General features: G+C 33.7%; 1 protein-coding gene across 3 annotated transcripts in view; it reads right to left on the reverse strand.

Moving 5' to 3' along the window:
- Nucleotides 1-19565, reverse strand: part of LOC114342903 (tetratricopeptide repeat protein 28) — a 137846-nt gene that overhangs the window by 54582 nt on the left and 63699 nt on the right. For all 3 annotated transcript variants that reach the window (XM_050647164.1, XM_050647165.1, XM_050647163.1), the window contains exons 11-18: nucleotides 15880-16056; nucleotides 15612-15824; nucleotides 15109-15297; nucleotides 14839-15046; nucleotides 7319-7557; nucleotides 7065-7265; nucleotides 1591-1749; nucleotides 1119-1529 (exon numbers count right to left, since the gene is read on the reverse strand). In XM_050647164.1, the coding sequence (XP_050503121.1) occupies nucleotides 1119-1529; nucleotides 1591-1749; nucleotides 7065-7265; nucleotides 7319-7557; nucleotides 14839-15046; nucleotides 15109-15297; nucleotides 15612-15824; nucleotides 15880-16056 (1797 nt within the window). The remainder of the gene's footprint in view (nucleotides 1-1118; nucleotides 1530-1590; nucleotides 1750-7064; nucleotides 7266-7318; nucleotides 7558-14838; nucleotides 15047-15108; nucleotides 15298-15611; nucleotides 15825-15879; nucleotides 16057-19565) is intronic.

Consider the following 19565-nt stretch of genomic DNA (forward strand, 5'->3'; position numbering starts at 1 on the left):
ATTATTACAATGACATACGATAAATGTTAATAGAATATAAATATTTTTCCTTTATTTCGCGACGAGGTATACCAAAATAGGTGGAGGCCAATAAACTAAAGAAGAAGAAGAAGAATATACCTAATTATAACCATAAACGGAACCATATAGTTAAACTGAGTGACGTCACGGGCCGTTTGACCTATTTTAAGATACCGAAGACTTTAAATTTGTACTTCTAAGTTATTATGAGTTTTTGAAGCGTGAAATTTTGGAAATCTCATTTTTATACAAAACTGAACATTATTATGTAATAAAAAAGAATGTGCAAGTTCCCTATTGCGTAATGTGTATAGTAGTGGGATGGGAAAGGGGAACTGGAAATTGGAACTAGCCAAGAGGACTTTTCATCGATTGTCATTTGTTTCGAGCTTCTGTCATATGTTGTATAATTTGTGTATAATACTTATTAGTATTTACGGATTATACGACATATGGCAGAAGCTCGAAACAAGTGACTGTGAATGAAAAGCCCTATTGGGATCGAAAATAGAAATCTGTCATCACTATCAGTGTTGTCAAATCGGTTTTGATTTCGGTCAGCTTAAATGACACTTTTGCGCGCGCGGGGGCGAAAAATTTCCCCAGTTTTTCTCTGATTTCATTGTTTCCGAAGGTAACTTATCCGATTTTTCACCGGTTATTACTTATTAAAAGAAAAAAACGGTTTTAACCGTTACAAAAAACAACCACAAAAACCAATTATGTATTGCTGAGTAAAAAACCGTTTTTAGGTTATAACCGGTAGGTTTTCCCACCATAGTCTGGTTGTTAAAATTAGTACGATAACAAATTAATTTCTTGCCGCTTATCGAACGTAAATTTTTAACAAAAACATAAGAAATGCCATAAAAACTTGAAAAATAATATATAGAAATGAATAATTTGTACGTAGATGAGGGTTTCTCTAAATTTATTATATAACAAGTTTTGTAACAACAATAGGAAATATGTGATGAATCGAAGTTTTTGCACCTGAGTGTATATTTGTATACAAAAATAATGTTTTATATTTACAGTAGGTATGTTAATACCCTCATGTTTTACGAATTTAGTTATTTTTCTTGAAAGATACTTACATACTAACACTCGTTGCAAAACCTGATAACTAGAGGACTGTAAATCGAAGAGCGACAATTTGTAGTCTTGCGAATTCTTCGTCTCTCTTCTAATATTTTCTAACAGATGCGTGGTTATTTCCAACTGCTTTTGAGCTCCTTCCAAATCGCCATTAGTCCATAGTGCTAAACCCAGTCTGTTCCTTATTTTAGCCTCTTCATCTCTACGACCCAAAGACTCAGCAATACCTAACCCTTGTGTTAAGTAAGTCACAGCCTGTGTGCTATTTCCTAAAAGTTGATGGACTCTTCCCAGAGAGCTGTACGCTATTGTTTTTGCTAACTGATCGTTTGTAGTTGACGCTATGGATAGATGTTGCTGCTGGTACCTTACTGCATCTTCCAGTTTTCCTAAAGCTTCATAGACAGCACCTGAAAGAAATATTGTGTTTATAAATATTTTCTATTAGACATGTTTTCTTTAGTAGCATACCTAAGTTTCCACATGCTCTAGATTGTAGATTAGGCATCCCTAGCTGTTCTGTGATCTCTAGTTCATTCATATGGTACCTTAAAGCTGTAGAGTATTCTCCCATTTGGTAGCATACCATTCCCAGTCCACATATGGCATCAGACTCCATTACTTTATCATCTAAAAAAATATATATCGAGCTTGAGACACTAGAGAACTACCAAATATTTTGGGTACTATACAGGGTGTTTCATTAATAATTGTCCATATAGTAAATGGAGAAACCTTAGCACAAAATACGAAGATTTAACCTAAAACACTTAAATAAAATGTGGTTCCTTACTGAGTTACAGGGTATTTTATCTAAAAATTTAAAAATTATTTTTGCTCAGCATTTTAAAACTATTCGACGTATCCTTTTCATTCTTGGCAAGAAGTATAGGTACTATACAAACTACTAAATTATGTTAAACAAACGTTTCTGGCTATTACCAGAGGCGTACGACGGGGGAAAGTGAATGGTTGATCCTTTCCAAATTCTACGCCACTGGCGGAATTGGTATTTTAGTCCAATATTTGGATTCTCCAATACTTTCTATGAAAATAATGTGCTCTTCATTCCTAACCATAAAGTAATTGGTTTTCGAGATATTTGAAGTTGAAAATTCAACGGTCTTCATTTTTAATGAAACGAAAGGGGAAAGAAGAAATATAAGCATTATAAATGTGCATGCTCCCATAGAAGATGCGGATGAAGACGAAAAAGACATGTTCTATGAGCAACTAGAGGAGGAATACAAAAAAACACCGAAATACGATATGAAAATAATAATGGGCGATTTCAACTCAAAGATTGGAAAAGAAGATACATATATATGAGAACATAGTAGGGAAACATAGCAAACATGATATAACAAATAATAACGGGCACCAAGCAGTATGTTTTGCAATGGAAAGAAATATGGTAATAAGAAGTACATACACAACTGCGCCGGAAGGAAATCCACAAAGGGACATGGAAGTCGCCCGACGGAAAAACAATTAACCAAATAGATCATGTAGTAATGGAAAAATGGACATGAATTTTATATCAAAAATAAAAAGCATGAGAGGAGCAGAATGCAATTCAGACCACTACCTAGTAAGAGTGACATGCATGAGAAACTGGGGTGCGACCGGGAAGGGAAAAAGGAAAAGAACGGAAGGTAAGAGAAAATACAATTCGACCCTATTGAAAAGTGAAGAAGTAAAAGATAAATATAAAGAGAAAAGAGAAATAGAACTGGCAACATGCGCACAAGAAATGGAAATCGAAGAAAGATGGGAGAAAGTAAAAACATCAGTAATGAAGGCCAATGAGGCAGTTCTAAACAGTACAATGAGAAAAGGAAAAGTAAATGACTGGTATGATGAAGAATGTGAAAAAGCAGCTGAAGCAGTTAGGAGAGCTAGACAAATAATGCTATTAAAAGAAAATGAGAGAAAATAACAGAAATGTGTATAGGGACGCAAGAAGGGAAATGAAAAGACAATGTAGGAGAAAGAAGAGAATATCCAAAGAAGATAAGCTAAAGGAAACTGAAGAAAAATTTCAAACTAAAGAAATAAGGTCATTTTACCAAGAGGTTAAAAGAATGGACAAAGGATATCAGAGTCGAAGCATATATATTAAGAATGAAGAAGGATTACTAATAAGTGAAACAGCGCAGGTGCTAGAAAGATGGAAAAATTATTTCGAAGAGCTATTAAATAATGTTGAAGAGGACGAGATGGACATAATACAGAACATGGAAGAAAACGATACGATAGTGGGGACGCCAACAAAACAAGAGGTAATGAATATAATCAGCCAACTTAAAAACAACAAAAGTCCAGGAGCTACAGAAATAACAGCTGAAATGTTAAAGGCAGGAGGAGAACAACTGTACGAGCAACTATATTGGCTGATGAAAAAGATATGGGAAGAGGAAAAAATGCCAAATGACTGGATGCTGGCTAGAATCTGCCCCATACATAAAAAAGGAGATAAACAAACATGTGAAAATTATAGGGGAATAGCACTCCTAGAGACAGGGTATAAGATAATAGCACAATGCATACGTGGAAGATTGAACGAATACATGGAGGATACTGTGGGAGAGTACCAGGCAGGCTTTCGATCCAACCGTTCAGTAACAGACCAGATTTTCACGCTAAAAGAGTTACAAGCAAATTGCTATGAGTACAAAATGACCCTGTATGCGCTGTTCGTAGATTTCAAGCAGGCATATGATCGTATAAATAGAAAAGAAATGTACCGTGCTCTGAAACAATTACAAATCCCCAAAAAATTAATTAGCTTGATTGAAATGACGTTGGGAAAAACGAAAAGCGAAGTAGTGTGGAAAGACATCTCAGAGGACTTCGAAATCAAACAAGGACTCAGGCAGGGTGACCCGATGTCAACCACGTTGTTCAATCTTGTTCTTGAAGTAATAATGAGGAATTGCAGCATAAAAATGGAAGAAACCATATTTAAAAATGAACATCAATGTATTGCTTTTGCGGATGATCTAACAATATTAGCAAAATCAAAGAAAGAATTGAGAAGAATTGTGAAAAAGATAGAAAAAGAAGCAAATAGGTTTGGCCTAAAGATAAATGAAAAGAAAACTAAATACATGATAATGGGTGAAACGCAGTAAGACAATGAAGAGTTTATAAAAATACAAGGGGAGGAAGATTACATATACAGTTTTGACAGAGTGGAAGAGTTTACTTACCTTGGTGTGAAAGTAATGGAAAATGAACATGAGGATAAAGAAATAGAATTCAGAAGTACAAAAGGCAACCAGAAATATGGAATGCTGAGATCCTTAATGAGGTCTAAGTTTGTTTCAAGAAAAACAAAAGAAAGAATTTACAAGACAGTGATTAGAGCTACGGTTTTATATGGAGCTGAATTATGGGTTTTAAGAAAGGCAGATGAAGAAAGATTAGAAAGATGGGAGAGGAAAATTCTCCGATCAATTTACGGGGGCATAAATACACAAATGGGATGGAGAAGAAGGACAAATAAAGAGTTGGAAGAGCTGTATACGGAGCCAAAAATCACCACAATAATAAAGGCGCATAGAATAAGATGGCTGGGACATGTGCAAAGATTGGAAAACCATAGAATGACCAGGATGATATTGAACAGGAAACCAGTAGACCAGTAAACCAGTAAACCATTAAAAATAGATAACTGGAGAAACAAGGTATTAGACAGAAGAGAATGGAGAGGAGTGGTAAGAAGAGCGCAAGAGAAATTGTAACAGAACAATGTGCCATGAATTGTTAAATGAGAGCTATATATATGCATATATTTATATGATGTATTTTTTAATAGACAAATTAATATTGTATATTGTAGATATGTATAGTAAAAAAATGTAATTGTGTTTTTCACGCGCAGGGCCTACATGGCTTGTTGAGCAAAATAAATAAATCTCGAAAAATAACGATTTTGTCGTTACGACTGAAAAGTATATTATTTAGATAGAAAGTATTGGAAAATCTAAAAGTTACGCTAAAATAGGAATTCCATCAGTGGTGTCGAATTTGAAAAGGGTCAACCATTTACTTTTCCCTGTACGCCTCTGGTAGTGCCAGAGCCACTTAACATCCAATAGTAGGGTGTACAGTATCTACACTTTTTGACAAGTATGATAAGGATATTTGAAATACGTTTAAAGCACTGGGTACAAAAATTTTTTAAATTCTAAATCAAACATACATATTACATAAATATTAACTATTTGTATCCAGTACTTTAAAAGTATTCGACATATCCTTATCATACTTGGTAGAAGCTGTAGGTACTGTACATCATACTAAAATATGTTAAATAAACCTTTCTGGATACTACCAGAGGCATACGACAGGGGAAAGTGAATGGTTGATCTTTCCCACGTTCTACGGCACTGGTGGAATTACTATTTCAGTGCAATTTTTCGATTCTCCAACATTTTTTATGTAAATAACATACCCTTCATTCGTAACGATAAAATCATTAGTTTTCGAGATATTTGAAGTTAATGAAGGGGCACAATACATTAACCAAAATAGCTGTGCCGTTGCATTTTCAACTTCAAATATCTCGAAAACTAATGACTTTATCGTTACGAATGAAGAGTACATTATTTTCAAAGAAAGTATTGGAAAATCGAAATATTGGACTAAAATAGCAATTCCGCCAGTGGCGTAGAATTTGGAAAGGGTCAACCATTCACTTTCCCCCGTCGTATGCCTCTTGTAATAGTCAGAAACGTTTGTTTAACATAATTTAGTAGTTTGTAAAGTACCTATACTTCCTGCCAAGTATGAAAAGGATAGGTCGAATAGTTTTAAAATGCTAAGCAAAAATAGTTTTTAAATTTTTAGATAAAACACCCTGTAACTCAGTAAGGAACCACATTTTATTTAAGTGATTTAGATTAAATCTTAGTATTTTGTGCTAAGGTTTCTCCAGTTACTATATGGACAATTATTAATGAAACACCCTGTATATTGCAAATAATAAATAATTTGGATACAATACATAGACACTTACAATTAATGTGATATACAGTAGGAAAAATGAAAGAATACCCATGAACGAACATATAAAACACGCTGTATTTTTCTGTCACCGTGTCACACAAAAAATTGGCTAGCGCAAGTACATGTAATAATTATTATTGTTACATGTACTTGCACTGGACAATTTTCTTTGTGACACCGTGACAGGAAAATACAGCGTGTTTTATATGTTCGTTCATGGGTATTCTTTCATTTTTCCGACTGTATTTACAATAATACCGTACAACAAATAGACACATATCTGGGACACAAGATCAAAATAAGTAGAGAAAAGTAAACACATGAAATTCAGAGGCGAATCGGCCTGAAATTGGCAGCATTTGGCAAACTAAGCCATATTTTAAAAACTGCAATTCCATTTGTCTCAAGCGAAAAGTGTTTTCTCCGTACAAACTTATAGAGCAGAACTGACGCAAAAATTCGTAAATAAACTCAAAGTTACATAACGAACCATGGAACGAATAATGCTAAACGTGATTCTTCGAGACCACATAACAAGATCAGGCAAGATCTGGAGTTCAAGACGTCATTGAAAGAATTATGACGCTTAAGTGGAACTAGGTGGACCGAAGACGTAAAGAGTCGGGAAACCGGCTACAAGCGGTCCAGTGTTGAGAACACTGGAAAGAACTGAGGCGGCCTATATCCAGCAGTGGACGCAATTGGCTAATTGATGATAATGATTCCTCCTATGTATCCTAAATTCGTGTTGCCTTTCCTAACGACAACCCTTCATATCCAGAAGAATGATAGGAAGAGTTGAAGAAACTGCTACATAAAAATATAAGACTTTGGTCTATTGTGCGCTTTTGCTCTTTATACGAGCTATTTGCAGAAATATTTTCGTACAAATAAAATAAAAGTTAAAAATAACGAAAACTGTTATAACTTACCTAGTTCTAATGCAATATTCCTTTGTTGTTCCTGACAAGAAACTGCTTGTTCTAGATTACCCAAAGTGGCATGAAGCTGTCCTAATTCTCCATAAGCAGCTGCCTTTGCTTCCAAATTTCCTAGTTCATGAGAAACGACCAATCTCTTTTCCAGGCACACCAAAGCTTGTTGTAAGTGTCCTAACGAACGCTGCGACTGCCCTGAAGACAAAAACTATTAAGTATACTAAATAAAAAACTGAAATATGTATTACCTAGTCCACGATATGCTCTTTCTTGGTCCCTAGAACTTTTTAGTTTTAGTGAAATCGCTAGATACTGTTCATGGCACTTAACAGCTTCATCTGGATCGCCTAATGCATCGTAACAGTCTCCTAAACTTCCAAATGCCCTTCCTTTATCTAGCTGTGCTGTAGGACTACTAAGTCGCTCCAATGTTGCTAACTGTTGCTCAAAATTACCAATGGCATCCTCATAATGTCCCATATTCAATCTAAAAGTACGTAAAAATTTGATTTTAATTTATTTTTTTGATAATGTTATGAAAATACCAAAGAACAAAAATTTACCCCTTCCAATATATGTGAACCACCTACAACTTGAATACGTAGACCACTACAAATATCTTGATTGCTGGTTCAACAATCAAGTTATAAACAAGAAGTAAGAGCGAGAATAGAGGTAGTCCGATAAGGATTTATCAAAACTTAAAAAAGCTTATTTTGTAACAGTAGGTACCTAGCATTAATATCAGTCTTAGATGTCGTTTCCTGCGTTGCTATGTATGGCCGATTGTTTGGAACGGAGGCTTGGACGTTCAACATAACCAGTGGCGGCTGGTCCTATGAGGCAGGTGAGGCAGTGCCTCACCAGTATACCAATCCACTATTTACGTTATTTCTTTATCCCATCATCAATTTATTAAATACAATTTAACTTTTTGAAATTTGTTAAATAACTTTATTTTTATGATAAAAAATAAAAATAGGTACGGCCCTGATCTCTGTTGTCCACGTGCGAGTAAATGCATCTTATTTTCAATTTCTCAAATAATGGTTACAGGAGAGGCATGCCTGGGCCAGCTTCTCATCGGTTCTATGTCTAGCTTACGGTTTCGTAAAAGGGGCTAGACCGAGCAGCAACAAAATTGAACCTTTCGAACGCTGATTCAAATATCCTGCCTGAAGCATGTCTCGGTAGTGTAAAATACGATGTATAAGCGTATAGGGTCGAACTGCATCGATCTGTTTAAGGGATAAAAATTATTGGATATATAATTTAGTATGTTAACAATTATAAAAAGCAAAAAGGCAAGAGGTGTCCGATCTAATTTTCTTCTGACTATAATTAATAATAATTATTTAATTATTAAAAAATTACTTTTTCTATAAATTAAAAAACATTTCGGCCCAGGCTGATATTATTTTAGATTTTTTGGATCATTCTAAACAAAAAACGTCGTCTTTTGTAATTTTTCTCTTAAGTTGATCGTTTTCGAGTTAATAATTTAAAACCGAAAAAGATCGAAAGATGACGATTTTCAACGATCGAAAACAAGAAAAAAATATCATTTTTGAAAATACAAAGTACCTAAATTCAAGTTCAAACATTAGTCTTTGTCAGTCTTTGATAAGTATTTTGGAGTTATTTCATTTTAAAGCATTGTTTTTAGTTGTTAATGCAGCCCGATCGCCAGTCTTCCCATAAGGAACCTTCCTCATTAACTATTTAAAAAATACATTTTAGAATAGAACATGGCAAAAAATTTTACCGGGAACTGAAAAAAGAAGGTTTGAACTTGAATTTAGGTATTCGATGATTATAAAAATAATATTATTTACTCTTTATTTTGAGCCATGAAAATCGCCATCTTTCGTTCTTTATTCAGTTTTAAACTGTTTATAACTTGAAAACGATCAACTTAGAGAAAAATTACGAAAGTCCTTTTTTGTCTCGAATGATCCAAAAAATCTAAAATAATATCTGCCAAGGTCGAAATTTCTTTTTAATTTAATTCATTTTAAGTAATTTTTAAGTAGTTATTAATTACTTATGTAAAATAGTTTCTGTCCTTGTGGGATCGGTACTCACCGGAGGGACCGCAGACGATCGGATACAATTAGCGTCTCTTTGCAAAGACAATGACGTCGACTTTGCAAAGTAACAAGACACTTACTCAACACACACACTACACATTACACCTGAGTTAGTGATAAGTTATACAATTACGTGGCTAAAGGTTCTAGTTCTAAACCAAGGCCACAATCAGAGAAAAAAAATTACTTATGTCAGAACAAAATGAGATAAGCACCACTTGTATTTTATAAATATTAACATACCTAGTAAATTACATACAGTGAGCACGTAAAGGTTGGAATAAATTTATTTTCTCGAGAATAGACAATTTTGGAAAAAAATCCCGAAACAGGTCAATTTTTATTTTTAAATTGCGACTTGTTGGCATATGTATCATACTAGTGACGTCGCCCATCTGGGCGTGATGACGTCATCTACAATTTTTTTAAATGAGAATAGGGGTCCTGTGATAGCTCATTTGAAAGGCAATTCAATTCTCTATTCAGTAATATAAACATTAACATATTTATTTATACAGTGTCCAAGAAAATTTTTTTGAATTAAATTTATTAACATAAAAAGAAGAATGTATGTAATTTATTTAACTCAAAATACTGTTTTACTGCTATCAGAAAACAGGAAATAATGTTTATTTGACAAATAAATATTGTTTTTTGCTTAAATTCAATATTAAAGCCGCCACCCACCTTCCTCTTGACAGTTTGAACATTTAATTTAAGCGAAAAGCAATGATTATTTTTCAAATAAACATTTTTTTCTGTTTTCTGAGAGCAGTAAAATGTATTTTGGACTAAATAATTTACATGCATTCTTCCTTTTTTGTCAATAAATTTAATTAAAAAAATATTTTTTGCACACCCTGTATAAATAATTATGTAAATGTTTATATTACTGAATAGAGAATTAAATTACCTTTCAAATGAGCTATCACACGACTCCTTGTCCTATTTAAAAAAATCATCGATGACGTCATCACGCCCAGATGGGTGACGTCACTAGTATGATATATGCCAAAAAGTCGTAATTTAAAAAAAATTGACCTGTTTCGGGATTTTTTTCCAAAATCGTCCATTCTCGAGAAAATGAATTTATTCCAACCTTTACGTACTCACTGTATAATATATGGATATTATCCAATAATTTTTATCCATTAACCCGACACCTGCCACGTGGCTTTGCAAGGCGCCAACTGCCACGTGGGGTGCTCACAGCACCCCTTAAAAATGTTCTGTGGTCTACTTGTTTAAAAAACAAAATAATGTGTTGAGTAAAAAATCTGTGGCTAACGGACTCGCATCCAAGCCATTTTTTCACACACACACACACACACACACAATGTGTTGAGTAATATAAGAATATAAATAAACATGTTTTATTAACTTATTAGCCACTAATACAGTGTTATAAGCAAATTAGTAAGTACCAAGCCATAATAAATGAAGTCAAGTAAAATATCTAAAAAAATTAAGATTTAGTGAGTATAGAGCCTATATTAATAATTTAAATCAGTTATTTTAATAAAAAAAATGTAAATTTGACCTGTTTATCAAAAATACAAAAAAAAATTAAAACTTAAAGTGCCAGATGATGACACCCCAACTCGACTTTAGAGCTATAAGTTCAGAATGACACTAAATAACCACTTCAAACACTAACACATATATGCTATACAATATTATAGAAAGCTACTATGACGCACAGCTCGGTTACCAAACTTGAAATACCAAATATTTGATAAAAATGTGTTATGGGGTGCTGGTAGCACCCCACGTGGCAGGTGCCGGGTTAAGCAGATCGGTGCAGTTAGACCTTATATCGGATCCTCTACTATAGCGTTTTTTGACGATAAAGACTTTTTTTCGCGATAATGATTTAAAACTTTGTATGCCAGTTTTTAAATTATTATACATTTGTGCTGTTAAAAATGATATCAGAAATACAACTGCATAGACACGATTGAGAATATGGTAAAAATATCAATTGAAAAATCATTTATAAAATCGCAGGATGAGAACGCTTTTATAGACGAGGTAATAGATCATTTTTCAGAACAGAAGTCTCGCAAAGTTTCTTTAATTAATAAAAAAAAAAAGAATTTAGAACTGAGTTTTCTATTCACCATTTATATTTTATGAAGTTTTTTACTACAATAACTTCAAAATAGGAAGTGGTTCGAATATATGAATTTTACGAAGTAAAAGGCAGATATCAAGCAGTGAGTTTTATTTAATCTTGCTCAAGTATCCTTTCGCTCTTAGAGCATCTTCAGGGGCATTTCGTCAAAAAAAGAAAGGTATTCTCGAATGTCAATAATTGTCTGAAGTTGTGGCAACTTCAATTAACATATTATATCTAACAAATACTTAACTTACACAACACTGTAACATACAAACAGATAAATGTATCTCCATCTTCACCTTTAAAGTTACCTTCATCTTCAAAATGTATAGTACCAAAATTACCTGCCCTCAAATTTATCTGCTCGTCCTTCGTGTAGTGTACGTTAAATATTTGTTAGATATGTGTTAATTTAAATTGCCACCACTTCAGACAATTAATGCCATTCGAGGATACCGTTCTTTTTTTGACGAAATGCTCCTGTAGATGCTCTAGGAGCGAAAGTATACTTGGGCAAGATTGAATAAAACTCAGTGCTCGATATCTACCTTTTATTTCGTAAAAAATAACTTTATTTTATTTATTTTCATTTTATTATTATAATTTCATAATAGGCTCTATCACAGATCAAATACCTTGGACTGATCACAAAGTAAATATCAAAGGTCATGTCCACAGAACGTGGCAAACTACTTGGGATCAGACTAACAACAAACTAAAAGAATGCCTAAGTCAAGTAGGAACTAAACTCATGTTACCAAGTAATAGAAAAGACCAAGTCATCATCAACCGACTCCGAATAGGACATACGTTACTAACACACAAGCATATTTTCAACAAGGAGGCCGCTCCGATGTGTACCAATTGCAACACGCAACTGACAGTGAAACATATAATTATCGAGTGTCCAGTGTACCAGAAAGAAAGGATCGCGTGTGCTCTTAGTGACAATATTAAAAGTGTACTGACTTCAAACCTAAACTCCTTATTAAATTATCTCAAAATGACTAAACAATACACCAGATTGTAAAGCATTTTTATATAATAATATGTATCTTACTGTTTGTGTATGTCCCCCCGCTAATAACCCTTAGTGGTTGATGCGGGTTTATTTGTGTAAATAAAAAAAAAATTTCATAATAATTAATTTTCTTTTACGCTTTTTATATAAGAAAACAAAATTTAACCCTTAGTTTATTTAACATAAAAATCAATCTTATAATATAACAGTAATTTGTTTCTTGATTGTTTGTATTGCCCTATATTCAATAGGATTTACAATATAAGATTGGTTCTAAAATTAAATTATCACGTGTTTGTAGGTATTCGCGGTGTGCAAGTACTTGGAAGGGAAACGAGAAACGACCGTGCGCGAGTCGCGGAGAAATATTGCAACTATCTTAAATAATTCATATTGTCAATTGAAATTGTCAAATTGACGTATATTTCATACCTTCTGTCATTGAAGCAGAAAAATTATATATTGCTCCACAATATTGATATGATATGCAATTATTATATAAAGGTAAATTTAATTAATTGTATTTTGCTTGCAGTACTGCATTTTAATAACTAATTTTATTTACTACATACCATTACGTTTGCATAACATAACCTGCATCTTATTTTTTCTTCTTATTATTTTTTTGGACTATGGCCTTGACAATTATCCAGTAACCAGGACTAATATAATTGGCCAATATAATTAAAAGTGCGAATAAAAGTACAGAGCGTAGAAATAGGGGTCGCTTTGCCGAACTTGCACGGTCCCAATATTGTTTGCGTACAATAATTTCATTTTGGCAACTATTAAACAAAATCACTTGTTGTCAATTGTTCTCATGTAGTTTCTAATGTAAATTTTGCTTAATGTACAACGCTGATGAGACCCAGGAAGGACGAAACATCTGATGCATACTGTTTTGATATGTGGTATTAGTAATTATTATTAGCTAAAAAACTGCTACCTAGTGTATGAACCTATCACAGACTTGACCAGAAAATAATTATTTGTCTCTCTCTAAATACCAGCCTGTCACGTAAAATGATATCCGAGCTTCCGTTGCTATTTTTGCCAATAAAATATTTATTTAATATAATTTGCAAGGGTTAAAATAAATACGGCAATGTTCTGTAGACGGTCTCACGTTATGACGTCACAAAATTGACCTTTCGCTCATTAAAGAGAAGCTAACCACAATAATAATATTCCTCAAGTAGTGTGCCTCACCATTTTGTATTATCACGAGCCGCCCCTGAACATAACGCTGATGAACAAGTTAGAAGCCTTTGAACTCTGGCTTTATAGAAGGATCTTGAAAATATCTTAGACCACTACCAACGAAAATGTCTTGATGAAAGTATGTACAGATAGGGAGCTGTTAAACGAAACGATGAGAAACGGAAAGTACAAGCTCACGCAACTATTATCCAGGGGAGCAGTGGCGACGCGTGACTTTTTCTAAAGTGTTACCAAAACCAGATGTAAAAAAATCCTATTTAAAAAAATATTTTGAACCTCCCAAGTATAAGTTTTTGTTTTCAATAGTGTGAGATAAAATAAAACAAATCACTATTCCCAAATTATATGTATGTAATTATGTATATGTAACAGGTATAACAATAAATAATAAACAAACTAAACATATTATTCTACCATAAAATTAACATAAAAAATGAACAAGTAGGAAAAAGAACAGATGTTGAAAACTATTGTTTATATTTTAATTCTTCCACTTTCAATAATATCATTTTTTTCTTTAAAATAATATATAAAAAATATACAAGTAGAATGACTTTTCAAGTATTTGATCAATTACGCAATACGTAGCAACACTCTTCCATGTTTAAATGCACGCACACTGTAATCTGTAATAGGTACTAAACATACTAAACCAACGTTTTACCAATCTTCAAAATGGTAACAATACTGATATGCACCGCGTGCCCGCGCGCCGTCTCTAGACCCGTCGGTCCTTCAAAATTTTCATAGCTAGTCCCGAGCGATGGCGAGGTTTCTCCTGCGTTACAGTTACCAGTGCCATTATTGGTAACGGCATATGATAACGTGTCATGGATTCACATATCTCGCCAATATTTTCGTGCGTCTAGTTGGGTATTTACTGAATTAGGTACTATAACAAGTATTTCTGTTGGTAAAAATATAAATGGAATGATTGCGTAGTAGTCATAAAATATTTATTTGCAAGATTTGTAACTGTTACCAATGGTAACAGTGGTTACATGGACGCTTCGCCACTGCAGGGGAGGATTGGAGGAAAAACAGGGTCCCGGTAGGCGCCAGATTTCATGGTTTAAAAATATTAGAGATTGGACCGGCCTTGATTCAACATCTTAGTTTAGAGCTGCATTGGACAGATACAGATTTGCCAGTGTAGTAGCTAACCTCAACTAAAAGAGACAGCTCCGCAAGGAAACGATAGCATCAGTACCTATGTTATTGTTACAAATAAGTTTCTATAAAAAAATTAGTTTTATAGAAAGACTATGGCGAGATTGAAGTGCTATATTGACGTGAGTTTTTATATGAAGCACTCACCTAGCAATGCCTAAATTTCCATAGGCTTGTGCTTCTACAGCGCAGTCTTGTAACTCTTGTGCTCTTTCGAGTTGTTCTTGATAACATTTTACAGCATGGGTATAGTTTCCTAACGCCATATGGACTGCACCAAGATGACCATGAGCCCTACATTCTCCAGGTAGTTCAGATATTTCTTGTCTGAGTGTAAGTTCTTGTGTGTGATAACCTACCAAGAAGGATTAATATTATTACTGATATGTTTCAGTAGGTTTGGTCAAATGTGCTTACCTAACGCTTTATCAAATTTCTTAATCAATCTATGTGCTATTCCCAGAGCTCCACAAGCTGCTGCTTCCATGCTGATGTCTCTACTACTTCTTGCTAAAGCTAACTGCCTATGATACATCTTAATGGCTTCTTCGGGCTCTTCTAGCTTTATTAAAACATCTCCAATGTTGCCTAGGGCTCTAAATTTGCCTAAAATAAATAACACATGAACTATTTTCCAAAAAATTGTAAGAGCAAAACCTCATAATTTTGCTCATCTTAAACAAAGTTCTCTCATAACCCAAAATATAATGTATAGTATTTTTACTACAAAAACGTTATTACGTAGGTCAAAATTTTTGACGTAAGATAACTGTCAAAACATTAGAATGTGACTTTTCATTATTGCCATGTTTATTATATATATGGTAATAATGAAAAGTAACATTCTAATGTTTTGACAGTTCTCTTACGTCAAAAATTTTGACCTACGTAATAACGTTTTTGTAGTAAAAATACTATACCTGCTAAATTATTTGTCATATGAGCAATTGCTAGAAAATATTTCTGGCATTCCAACGACGTATCTAGCTGCCCAAGAGCTAGATGAGCTAATCCTAGATTACAATAAGCTCGACCCATATTCATTTTATCTTGCAAATCTTTGGCTAAGGCTAAATCCTGGTCGTAATACCGGACTGCTTCTTTATAATGGCCTATACAGTAATGGGCATAACCTAAAAATAAAGAAGTGTGAACAAAAATTGTAAATTAAAAAATCAAAGATGTTACCTAAAAAATGACATGCTTTGGCTTCTCCTTCAACATCTGACAGTTCTTGGGATATCATTAAATACTGTTCGTAATACGGAATTGCTTCAGTAAATTCAGATCTAGAACTCAAACAATTCGCTAAATTCAGTAAGGCGCAAGCCTCACCTGCTGCATCTTTTAAATCTCTTGCAATTCCTAAAATAAAAAAATACCTTGATAAAATATAGTTAGGTAATGCTAAGAATTTATATCCTAAATATATATCATAAAATAAAGTTGGTGCCGCCTCCGCTTCTAATGTTAACAATCATCAGAGCGATTTTTGCTTTTGAGACCGGAGCTCTAAATAATTCTTTGTTATTACATCCAAACCATTCCCTAAGATTCTTCAGACATGAGTTACGTCTCATTCCTGTGGATCTTTTTCCCTGGATTTTTCCTTGCATAACGACCTGGTTTATTAGATGTTTATCTCCTCTCATCACATGTCCCATATATCTCAGATTTCTTCCCTTTCTCAATTAATCTCAGTTGTTAGAAGCAGGAACGTCTCTTTCCTTATGCATACGTTGGTTATTCTATTTACCCATGAATGAGATCTTCAGCACTCCTTGGTACATCCACATCTCGAATGATTCCAGTCTCCTCACGTCAATTTCCTTCAGTGTTCATGCTTCCATACCGCAGTATAATACGGATAGCACATAGCACCTCAGAAATCGTATTTTTAATTCAAGGTTTAAGTCTGGACAGCATATAAGCCTCTTCATTCTTGTAAATGTGCTTCTGGCCTGTTCGATTCTGATTCGTATTTCTTGAGAGCTATTATGATTTTCATTAATTGTTGTACCTAGGTATTTGAATCGTTTACTCTTTCAATAGGCTGATTCTGTATATTATATCTGTAGGTCTGTAATGTCATTAATTCTGTTGTCCTACGTATTGTTCTTCCATTGCCTTACTCAAATATGTCTTCCGAGTATAGAATAAATAATATTGGTGAAAGTATACATTTTTGTCGAACACCTTTTTGTATTTCTATTTCTTTTGATGTTATGTCTTCTATTCTCATTACTGCTTTTTAGCCATAGTGTAAGTTTGAAATTATTCTGATATCTCTCAGGTCTAATCTTCTTTTTCTAATGCTTGCATCAGTTGATCATGTCTATCAAGAGCCATATTATAATCTATAAAACACACGTACGGTTCTTGATTCATATCTAGACATTTTTGCGACAGTAGATACGTTAAGGGAGAATAGTAATACCTCCCTTTTTCCTAGGCCTTTACGGAATCCAAACTGTGAATCGCTGATTAGTGCAGTTACTGAAGGTGGATATGAGCTATTACCTCCGATTTCGTTGATCCTCCATCGATTTGCATGAAAATTGGTGAGTGGTTAGACGATATCTCAAGAAACAAAGGTGACATGGTGCCAACTTGTGCTTTTACCCTGGGGGTGGACGCCACTCGTTCTCGGGGTGGAAATTATTATATTAAGAATAACCCCATAATTCGATAGACAGACAAATTCTAAGCAAAATTTGTTAAGTATATACAGTCGGAAAAATGAAAGAATACCCATGAACGATCACATCAATCACATATTTTGTATTTGCTGTTTTTTTTTTCATAAATAACATACGAGAGAGATAGATTATTAATAATCTGAATAATATGTGATTGATGTGATCGTTCTTGGGTATTCTTTCATTTTTCCGACTGTAAAGTTATTAAAATAAATCAAAACTTTTTGAGTTATTAAAGATCAAAGATTTTAATTTTCGTGAGAAAAATGCATGTTTTTAACAGATTTTTCACAAATAACTCAAAAACTATAATAGGCCAAGAACCGAAGCTTTTTACCTCGCAATTTTTACAGAATGGAACGATTTGGTTGAAAATTTGAGAATAGGTAGTAGATAGGCAAGGATCAAAATCTATATGATTCCGAAAGGCGCTTTTACCATGGGGGTGGTTTCCACCCCATCTCGGGGGTGGAAATTTTTTATTATATTTTGACCGCAAAAGTTGATAAACACATTCATTGTAAGCAAAAAATGTTCTATACATTTTTTTGATAAAATTAACAGTTTTTCTATTTATTTACTATCGAAAGTGTTAGTTTTGTATAGAAGAAATCAATGTTTTTCGATATTAAATTTTTTTAAAACCAACTTCTTGGGAATTAAATAACCTATAATTTTATGTTGAAAAACATTTTTTCGTATCTCTGATGCTAATCTTTCTATTCCGACGGACATGGCATTTTTTACCAAACTACAAAAATTCGTTATTAGCGTTTAACTCCAGTTTTTTTAAAACTAATTATTCTAAACCAGTCAAACTTCTAGATTTTAATAATACATAAATAAATAAGAATGAATAAGATCAATGACTAAAAACACCGTTAACTTACATTATTATACTTCCAATTGGATTTCTCCTTTTTTTTCAAAAAAATATATTGATTTTTTAACCAACTTTTTTATTTTTTATCTTAGAAAGTTTGTTAAAACAGAATTTTGTAGGTTTTTACAAGATCTATAAAACTATTAATTTTAAATCTTTTTAAAATCCTCAGTCGCAAAAAGAGATGACTTTGAAATGGTTGGTAAAGGTGGTTTTTGCATGTTATTACAAGTTTTAATTGTCACTTCACTTCAATTTTTGCCTTAGAAAAATTTTTTGCAAACCATGTTCTTAGAAATTAAATAAGCTACAATTTCATGTTTAAACATCTTTTCGTATATCTTATGTTAATCTTGCTATTCTGAAGAAATATCCATTTTTTTTCCAAACTACAAAAATTCGTTATTCGCTTTTAAATCCATTTTTTAAAACTAATTATTTGGGGATGGTGTATTAATCAAAAGCAGGCAAGCGAAGAGCATATAGAGCAGGATCATCTTGTACAGACGGTAGAGTATGTTCTGGAAAATTAAGAAGTGATGCTGGTGATGGATGCATTTCTCGAATAGACGAAGCAAGCTGCAGATATATGGACTGCATGCTGAGAAGTCGTTACTGGAGGATAAAGTGTAAGCAAAAAATGAACATGAGGACGTTCGAACTGAGGCGGATATATGCACAACTATCCAAGCGGCAATGGAGAATCCACAAGGTGGACTCTAGGATAGTATTTAAATGGCCAGAGTAACTCGACATACTGCCGTACTGGTGGAACAAAACAGCCTCACACTGGTATGGATTTCAGGTCATTGGGAAATAAACGGCGATGAAAGAGCTCAGCTACTTGTCAGAAGAGCACCAGCTACAAAATACTTTGATCCAGCACTGAACGTGCCAAAAAAACACCATTCATGACCAAAAAAACCTGAATAAGAATACACTACTCTCACTGAGATAAGATACCCGGTAAAGCACATGCAAAAATGTATATTGGGCTGACTTGTGCTAATGGGGACGAAGTACTGCAAAAAAAACAAGGAAGAATCAACTCAGAGTCATAACATACTGGACAGGTGCCAATCAAGGAACACATGAAATACAATGGGACTATTTTATGGATATTTACGCTGCAGATTCTGCAGAGGACTTGCATGTCAATAGTCAACCATATCTTGCGTGCCTGCTAGACATTAGATCGTAGATAGAAAATACTTAATACTTTTCGGAGACTATCAAGTGACCTCAAAAACATGCGGTACCCATCCTCCAGATCTGTACAAGCTAGTACAGGG

The sequence above is a fragment of the Diabrotica virgifera genome, chromosome 3, assembly GCF_917563875.1.
Source record: "Diabrotica virgifera virgifera chromosome 3, PGI_DIABVI_V3a".
In the NCBI taxonomy this organism is placed as follows: Eukaryota; Metazoa; Arthropoda; class Insecta; order Coleoptera; family Chrysomelidae; genus Diabrotica; species Diabrotica virgifera.